The sequence below is a fragment of the Hylobates moloch genome, unplaced genomic scaffold, assembly GCF_009828535.3.
Source record: "Hylobates moloch isolate HMO894 unplaced genomic scaffold, HMol_V3 SCAFFOLD_1512, whole genome shotgun sequence".
Classification (NCBI taxonomy): domain Eukaryota; kingdom Metazoa; phylum Chordata; class Mammalia; order Primates; family Hylobatidae; genus Hylobates; species Hylobates moloch.
In genome coordinates, this window is record NW_026653787.1 from 102 (window position 1) to 9,548 (window position 9,447).

The 9,447-nt window shown below is 59.1% G+C and overlaps 1 protein-coding gene across 1 annotated transcript; it reads right to left on the reverse strand.

The window, feature by feature from the left end:
* Nucleotides 1–714: 714 nt before the first annotated feature.
* LOC116464748 (signal peptide, CUB and EGF-like domain-containing protein 1) lies at nt 715–7,371 on the reverse strand (the record flags this gene model as incomplete). The annotated part of the gene is made up of 6 exons (XM_032148008.2): nt 7,261–7,371; nt 5,588–5,755; nt 4,117–4,278; nt 3,240–3,437; nt 1,254–1,406; nt 715–794 (listed from the first exon to the last, which is right to left on the reverse strand). Coding segments are annotated over exons 1-6 (867 nt in total), but the record flags the coding sequence as incomplete, so codon positions are not given.
* Between the last annotated feature and the right edge of the window lie 2,076 nt (nt 7,372–9,447).

Consider the following 9,447-nt stretch of genomic DNA (forward strand, 5'->3'; position numbering starts at 1 on the left):
AGGATGCATCCCTGGCTTCTGCCCAAGCAGCTTGAGGAGGAAATGAGGAGCCGAGGGCAGCAGCATGTGACTGACAGACTATGGGGAGACTCAAGTGAATCTTCCCGAACTCTGCAAACCATCCTTTTCTCAGAAGAGGTGACAGCGGGAGCGCTGCAGCCCTGCCCTTGTCCTCCACACCCCGGGGCTCCTGGGCTAACAGTGCTGCTGCCCAGGGCTGAGCTGGGTGAGTCCCGGGTCCCTGGACCTCTGGCCAGTACCCACCATGTGACACACCAGGCGGCCCTGCCTCTCCAGGCTGGAAGCAGGAAGAGGAGGGAGCCCAATCCCAGCGGCAGGGGGGGCTCCAAGTGACAATAGCACTGGGTAGATCCCACTGATTCTGAGACACCCCCCAGAATACCCTCATTCTACAGATGAGGCGAGTGAGGCTGAGAGCTGGTGAGGAGCGTGCCTGAGGCCACATCACCAGGTCCTGGTCCCCACGTCCTCACCAAACAGCTTCCCTCAGGCCTCCTGGTCTGGAGGGACAGATGTGCAGGACCCAGTCCCCACCATTAGGGCTCTGGGACTCCCCAAGCCTCCTGCTCCTCTGCCATCACCACGCATCCTCCCTTGCTCCTCCAGGGGCCAGGGCTGGGGCAGGGGCGGTCCTGGCTCATCACAGGCCCCATCCCAGGGTTACGTGGATTCCCTTCCAATAAACTCACTCACTTTCAAAATTTCCTGGTGGTTCTCCGAGGCGTACAGGCACCCATCGCGCACGATGTCCTCTATGAGTTGTTGGTAGTCCTCTGTGCAGCGGGGCAGCAGGGGGAGAGGAAGGCGAGGGGCTTGAGACCCACGTGCTCCCCTTTCACCTCCAGCCTCTGCCCTCCCTCCCCTGCTCCAGCCACGGGCTCCGGGCTATGGCTGGCCACAGCTCTGCCTCTGTGCCTTTGAACCTGGGGCTCCCTCCACCTGTATTGTCCTCCTCGGGATTTCACTAAGAACCCCCTATTTAGCCCTCAAAACCCTGCTTGGGCAGCACCTCAGCTGAAGCCTGCAGATGCCACTAACCGCTGCCTTGCCTGTACCACCCGGTACCACCCTCGGCCTGTCTGGCTCTGGCCACTAATAGTGTTCGTTCTGCTTCCAGGTCTGTACCTGCCAGGTCGCAGCTCCCTGAGGGCAAGGACGTGCGACTCATCTCTGTGTCTCCAGGGCCCCGCCTGAGCCGTGCACAGTGGGCCATGAAGACAGTTGGGTCTTACCATCGTAGGTGACATAGGGCACCTGGAAGCCTTTGCCGCTGTTGCCTTCATTGGATTTGAACTGGATCCAGAGCTTCTGGGAGCGGGAGGTGAAGGCGATGGGCCTCTCGTAGGTCTGGCAGGTCTCATAGGTGGTGATGGATGTGGGCGAGGCTGTGGGTGAAGCATCATTGCTGAGCCGCCCCAGGTGGGCAGCTCCTCCTGCCCTGGGCCGCTTGCCTCCCATCCAGTCCACCGCCCAGCACCTGCACCGAACGCCTGGTTCCCCAAACACAACAGCTTAGTCTATGTGCTTGTTCCCTCTGTCTCTGAGGCACTTCCCTACCCTCAACCCTGGTTCCTACTTGTCCTTCTGAGACCCATCTCTGTGTCCCCTCTTCCAGGAAGCCTCCCTGATTGCCCCCCCATCCCCTCCCAAGCTCCTGCTCTGCTCTGGTGAACCCCTTATCACAGGCCCTCTGTCAGTGGGTCTCCATCTCTCTCGAGCTAACTGCTCCTCGGTGAAAGGGCTCAGGCCTGCACTTGGTGCAAGGCCAGGGCGGGAGTGGAAGCTGGGGGAGGACGTGGGAGATGAACTGGCACTGACTGCTGGGACCAGAGGCACAGACTTGGGAAGTCCCTTCTCCCCGAGAGCAAATGCACCAGCAAGGCCCACTGAGCCCTGATCTCCCGAGGAGGAAATCAGGAGCCGAATGCGGCAGCGTGGGCACAGCATGTGACCAGCAGGTAAAGCTTCCCAAACTCCGAAAACCATCCTTTTCTCAGACGCGGTGACAGTGGGAGCACCCCAGCCCTGCCCAGCCTCTCCCCGCTTAAGGGCTCCTCGGCAAGGCCTCACGGTTCCCTGGGGGCCTTCCCGAGGAGCCCCCTCATGGGGGACAGGATGGGCTTCACTTGAGCTCAGCCTTGTGGTGGGGGATAGAAGGAGGGGATGCTGGGGGCAGGGGAGCGGGTGAGGGGAACGGGCGGGGAAGGTGGTCCCGGGCCGGTCCTTTGCCCATCTGCACACTGCGGCTTTTGGCTGGTCAGCTGCGTCAGCCTTGCTGACATTTGTCTACTTATTAGCTACGCTGAGCAACTCCTGCCCAGGATAACGCAGCTCTGGCGGAGCAGCCCCGGAGCAGACCTCAGGCCCCTCCCCACGCCCTCCTCTGGCCGGTCTCTGTGGTCGCTGTGTACCCAGAGATGTTCTCTGGCCAGTGTCTGTGGGTGTCTGGGTTCCTGCTCTTCCTTCCCTAACACTCAGACATGGAGCTTGCTCACATGGGCACCCATAGCCCGACAGCAAGGAGGTCCCCTGGACAGGTGCGCTGCAGGGATTTGGCTGGTGCTGGGGGGTGCTCAGGGGCCTCCCAGGCATTCCTGCTGCTGTGGCCAGCTGGGCACACATGTGGTCACACCCACTGCTGAGTCCAGTCCTCTCTCATGCCATTCCATCCTTCACTCCCTGAAGTCTCAAGAGGAGCCCTGATGGGGCGGATGGGCCCGGAGTCCAGGGCTCACAGAGGGGTGGGGAGGGCTCTCTGAGCTGGTATCTTGTGTGTTGCATGGGATGGCCGTGTTGTCCCCCAAACCTCAGCGGGCGGGAGGAGACCCATGGAGCTGGAGCCTGAGGTCTCGCCCTGAGCGGTGCGGCAGAAAGCGGTGGGAAGGGGCCCTGCAGCTGGTCCTGCCACTGGGATGAGGGCCGGGCTCAGGGCTGGGCTCCTGGCCGGAGTTGAGACCAGGCCTGACCACGTCCCAGCATCCACTCTCGGAATACCCTAAGCTCTCCAGATCTTTCCATAGAACTCTGTAAAGCCAGCTTTTAGACCCAAGTGGGTTTCAACCCTGCCTCCCAGGTGGACTCTGAGGGGCTGGTCCCCTGAGCCCCAGGGCCCTCCTCTCTGCCCTGTGAAGGCAGCGATCCCGCCTGGCGGAACCGCAGCGAGACGGGGGTGCACACGCGGCTGAGGCTGCCTCTAGTCCCCTCCGCCCCCAACGTACCGCTCTTCCTCATGACCAGAACATCGCCACATTCATCCTCGATGGGCAGGAAGATCTCAGGGACCACGATGAGGATCCTGCGCTTTGGGGGAGGTGCGATATGCCAGACACATTCAGCGTTGGCTGGGTAGTCGCCAGGGTAGTTGGGGGACTCGATGTAGCCGGTGTAGTCACCAAGCTCGCCACCGCAGTGCTGGTCTGTGGGCACAGTGGCCCGAGGGCCTCATCAGGCTCCGCTGGGCAGGGGCCCTGGCCGGCCAGGCCTCTAACCACCTGGGAGGCCTAGGGCAGGGCTGGAAGGTGCTCTTGTCCCCTCCCACACCAGCCCTGGGACCCTTAGCCCATCCTCCTTGGGGACCCTGCCTGGGCTGCCCCCAGAGCAGGAGGGCAGGTCCCCTGTTCACGCCTGTGGTTCCCTGAGGCCCAGCCTGGGGGCTTCTTCTTACTGGGCTGCCATGCCTGCAGGCCCACCCTATTTCTCTGTGGCTGGGCCTTGTCAGGGGCACTGAGGGCCTGGAGCCCTGCCCTCTCTAGTGGCCCCGTCAGTGCCCCTGTAGGCTGTCAGCTACCCCAGCAGACCCAGAAACTAGGGCAGGGCCTGGCTCAGGGCAGAGGCTCGGGCTATGTTGGGTGAGCAGTGGGAACTGATGAACGATGGGCACCATTGTGGGCTCCGTAGAGTGGGCCAAGCCAGGGCTGCCCCTTTGGTGCCACAGGCCTCCAGATGGATGCAAGGCAACCGAAAGCAGACGGGATGGAGCAGGAGGAGTCCAGTGTCTTCGTGGAGCTCGTGTGAGATCAGGTCTCCTCCCGCCCCCACAACCTGCCCAGCCCCTCCTGTGTTCCCAGCTTCCTGCGGCAGAGCAGCAGCACCCACTTTTGCAGTGTGTGACGTTGGTGGAGCCATCGAAGTCTGTGCTGGTGTTGCCTGGACAGGTGATGCAGTGGTTCTGGCCAAACTCAGGCTGGTAGGTGCCGACGGGGCAGCGGATGCAGCTGTGGGTGGTGGTGTTGTAGTGGTGGCCAGGGGAGCAGTGCACTGCCGGGGGACACAAGGCAGTGTGGTGGGTGTGGAGGGGTGCAGGGAAAGGGCAGCACTGGGGAGCTGTCCCCAGGACCTCTCATGTCCTCGAGGTCTGTTTTGGCACAGAGTTCAAGGCTCTTCCCCACCGCCCCATGACCTCCCATCACCCTCACTCCGCCATGGCCAGGAAGAGCCCTTGGCGTGGGAGTCACATGGCAGATTGATGTGATATTGGCTTCAGCAAAACAGGGACCACACAGGCCACCTTGATGGGAGCAATTTTCAGAGATAGTGGGGGCGATGATGCGACCGGAGGTGTGCAGGGAAGACAGGGAGGAGGGGAGGTGGAGCCAGCAAGGCCAAACCCTCTTTCTACAAGGTTGCTGGGGCAGGAGAGACAGGCAGCCAGAGTCTGAGGGGTGGCGGGGCGGGGGGCTAGAGGTGGGCAATTCTTTTTTTTTTTTTTTTTTTTTGAGATGGAGCTCGCTCTGTCACCCAGGCTGGAGTGCAGTGGCGCCATCTTGGCTCACTGCAACCAGCATCTCCTGGGTTCAAGCTATCCTCCCCTCCCAGTCTCCCGAGTAGGTGGGATTACAGGTGCACATCACCACACCCGGCTAATTACTTTTGTATTTTTTTAAGTAGAGACGGGGTTTCGCCATGTTAGCCAGGCTGGCCTCAAACTTTTGACCTCAGGTGATCCACCCACTTTGGCCTCCCAAAGTGCTGGGATTATAGGCGTGAGCCACTGCACCTGGCTTCAGTTTTTTTAAATGGGCAAATTCGGAACAGTTTGTATGTGCAGGAGAGTATCTGGTGATGTGGCTGGCTCCAGGGGGCTGAGGGCCAGGCCACCTGGACAGACGGACAGACACTGAGAGGGAGCACGGTGGGGAGGCAGGGTCAGCAGCTGAGAATGGGGAGGATTTGGGGGGAGTTGGTGAGTGAGGGAAGACGGGATGCAGACCTGGGTGGGACCAGATGCCCTGAACAGACAGCAGTTGAGGTGATGCCCTGATCCTGCTCCTGTCCCCACACTCCTGCCCCCTCCTCACCCTCTCAACCTCCCATCTACATGCTGCTCAAGGCCTCCTGTCCCCAGAGCCCTGCCCAGTGCTCTGAGGAGCTGCTGTCCCCCTGGAGCTCAGAAAGCTCTCAGCTATAAGGTGTCCCTGTCCTGATGCAGGGCACAGTGGGTCACCCTTGCCCATGCCTGACAGCTCCAGCTCCTCCTCTGAGCTGGGAGGTTTGCCACGTGGAGGAAATGAGAGGGGCTCGGGGAAGCCTCTCGGGGTGGGCGGGCATGGTGGGGGGGCATGCTCACCTTTAGCCTCGCAGTCCTGGAAGGAGGTGGTGCCTTCGTGTTTGGTGAGCAAACCCCCTCCGCAGGGGAAACAGCCGGTGCGCCCGGGCTCAGGCTGGTACGTGCCCACAGGGCAGGCCTGGCAGGGCTTGAAGCCGTCGGCCAAGAAGAAGCCTGGAGAACACTGGCCTGGAAGTCAGAGGTCACAGCTCAGGCGAGCAGGAGGCACTGGAGGGCCCAGGCTGTGGGTGGTCTCAGGCCCTGCTCCTGGCCTTTGCCTGGCCCTGGAAAAGGTACCGGGCACCCGAGGCCTGGGGTGGGGACGGGGTGGGGAGAGCGAAGCAGCCGGGGTGCAGGTGGCTGGGCCCTGGTCCGGATGCTGCCAGCGGTTCATGTGCGGCCTTGGTCAAGCCTGGCTTTCCTTCTCCCACCAGCAAGAAGGCCTGGGGATTGAAGAGCAAGAGGCCTTGCTGCTGAGCTAGGAAGGGGACCCACAGGTGGAGGGGCGGGTCACGTGTCTCAGAGGGGCTCTCCCCGGGGGGCAGGCTGCACCAGGGTCTTTGCAGAAGGAGCACCTGCTCAGCTTCAGGGTGACGCTGCCTGGTCCACCAGCAGGGCCAGGCCAGAGCAGAGGGAGGCGGGTCTGGGGAGGGTTTCTGAGGTACTCAAGGGCACCTCTGAGACAAAGGGAGGGGACCACAGGAAAGCCAATTTCAGCTCCACATAAAGAATGTTCTAGCATTCCAGCAGACTCAGGATGCAGAGAGTATTCTGGCACTGAGTGAGGGGCGGGTTTAGCATCCTCTCAGCCCAGACCCTGGGATTCTCAGCTTCCACCCAAACACCGAATCTCCTACCAGTGGCCACTCCCCCAGGGGTGGAGACCACAGTCCTGGAGCGGGCAGTGGGCCAGAGAGCAGCCGGCAGCCTGCACGGACTCAGGGCTGGGCTCTGAGCCCTTCCGTCACCGGGAGAAAGCTGGAGGTCCCCAGTATCCTGGGACCCCACTCCCCCACCCTCACAGGCACTGTGCTTCTCAGGGTGCTGAGAAGCTTCCCTGCGGATTCTCTTGGGTGGAACTCAGTGGCCTGGGAAGAAAGGCTCATGGGGAGACTGAGCTAGCTTCACAGATGGAGTTAAGTGGGGAGAGGGAGGTAAATGCAAAAGCTCTTTGCAAACCTAACTGCATTTGGTAAATTGAAAAAGGGCTTCCTAAACCGTCTGTGGGGCACATCATAAAGTTCTTTGTGTGGAGCAAAGTTCCTGCTCAAGTATAAGATACACTCTGCAAAGTGTTCCAGTCGTAATGGAATGTTCCATAAAATGGAAGCTGTCTGGTCCACCAAAAGGCACCTATGTGCCTCCCTTAGAAACCGTAAGTTGCACACTGTGAAGTCCTTTCCAAAGGGCACAGTGCAATTCTGAGAGCACACCGAGTGCGGTGCAGCACTCAGCTCTGTAGTGCAGGCCGGGACTGCTGATGCTTTGGGATCTGTCATGCGCTTTGTAAGTGGTGACGGCACAGACATCCTGAAGGGTTTTGGAAAGGACAAGGAACTTTAGAAAATACCACACTCTGTGGCCACACCAGGCACCTGGGCCTTGGACAGGAGGGCCTCATCAGAGACAGGAGGAGCCCCCGCCCACCCCCCACCCCCACACCACCTCTCCTTCTAGGGTAGGCCCGCACTCACCTCCACATTCCGACACGTTGCGGGCACCAGCCAGACCAAGCCCGTCGCTGCTGGGGCACGGTGTGCAACTGAGCTGGCCTTCCGTGTCCTGGTATGTTCCTGGCATACATGGCACACGGAGTCAGGGGCAGTGGGGAGGGACTGGGGCTCAAATAGGCAAGGGCAGGAGGGCCTGGCGGGGGAGGTGGGAGGGGCATAGTGAGGAGATGATGGGCTGAAGACAGCGCAGTCTGGTTGGCTACACTGAACAAATACGTCAACTGATGAGTAAGGAAACTGAGTAAATCAGTAAATTAAGGAGAAAGGGAGCCGAGTTTCTCAGTGCTGGAGAAGATGCTTACAAACGTGGAAACGGGGAGTGAGGGTTAGAAAGGACCCTGAGCTGTGGAACGGGAGGCACTGGCATGAACTCATAGATCCCCATGCCTATGTGTACACGTGTATACACACCTATGCTTTCCAGTTCTGTCCGATGAGAGCGCCTAGAGGCAGTGGTACTCCAGGAGCAATGAATAGCCCAGATTTTGGTTTCTACCCATCATCTTCCTCTCAAAGGAACCAGGGGTCCTTGGGGATTTGGCTGATGCCAGGGGATGGAGAGTGTCAATTGGATCTGAAGGGGAGGCTCGCAACGTGTGTGTGGCAGGTCAGAAAGACCCAAGAGCCAGCTTGGTGGGGCATCCCTGGCTACCCTGGGGACACAGTGAGCGCTGAACTAAATAACATCAGGAATGGATCACAACGCAATGAGTAAGGGGAATCTGAGTCTACAGGGATACAGACCCAGAGGTAAATGGCCATGGCCACCTGCTTTCCTACAGGAGAGGGTGGAAGGAATGGTAGAGGTGGCTGACATGGCGGGAGCTGTGCAGAAGTTTGATGAGGAGGAGAATATTGGTCCAAACTCAGAATGTCCCCAGAAAACACTCATCAATCACAGAGGGAAAATGGCAAGTGAAAGTGAAGCCAGTGGCAGGCTGGGGGTATCCAGTGGTGGGCTGGGGGTATCCTGTGGTGGGCTGGGGGTATCCTGTGGTGGGCTGGGGGTATTGTGGTAGGCTGGGGGTATCCTGTGCCTGCTGATGGGACGCCCAGGATCAGGCCTCGAAGCTGAGGTTCCTGCTGGACCCTGAGCCCTGAGTCAGGTCCCCAGGAAAGACCAGAGGGAGCTCTGAGCATTAGTCTAGAGGAGGTGAGGTTGGGACAAGGACAGGAGAGGCAGGGAAAGGGGAGAAGCGGCTCCAGACTGAAGGAGCTTGAAGACACAGTGGAGGGTGACATGTCTTTCTGGATGGGAGCTGGGACCAGAAAAAAAAAAGGGACATTATTGGAAGGATTGCTGGAGCTGAATGGGGTGGGTGTGTGGGTTGGATGGCAAAGACTACACACTCACACATGCATGCACACTCACACACATGCATACACGTGTGGGAGACGGGGCGGATGTGGTAAAATGTGCACAATTGGGGAATTTGGATGAAGAAAATATGGAAGTTTTTTGTTCTGCTTGACAATGTTTCTGAAAGTTTGAAAAAATTTCAAAATAAGTTATTTATTTTTATTTTGAGATGGATTCTTGCTCTGTCACCCAGGCTGGAGTGCAGTGGCGTGATCTCAGCTCACTGCAACCTATGCCTCTCAGGTTCAAGTGATTCTCCTGTCTCAGCCTCCCCAGTAGCTAGGATTGCAGGTGCTCACCACCACGCCCAGCTAATTTTTGTATCTTTAGTAGAGACGGGGTTTCACCATGTTGGCCAGGCTGGGCTCGAACTCCTGACCTCAGATGATCCACCTGTCTCGGCCTCCCAAAGTGCTGGGATTATAGGCGTGAGCTACCATGCCTGGCCCAAAATAAATTATTGAAAGTAGAAGAGGCCGGGCGCACCTATAGTCCCAGCTACTTGGGAGGCTGAGGCAGGAGAATAGGTTGAACCTGGGAGGCAGAGGTTGCGGTGAGCTGAGATTACACCATTGCACTCCAGCCTGGCTAGAGAGCGAGACTCTGTCTCAAAAACAAAAACAAACAAAAAAAGAAAGTAGAAGAATGATATCACCAAGCTCCCTTTGTCCCCCCCTTGTCAGTACGGCTGTCCCCCTCCACTGTCTGAGCCAGAGTCCCAGCTTCCCCAACCTGGCCCTTCCCCCATCAGGTGTCATCTCTTTACCAACGGCTTCCCCCCCACTGCC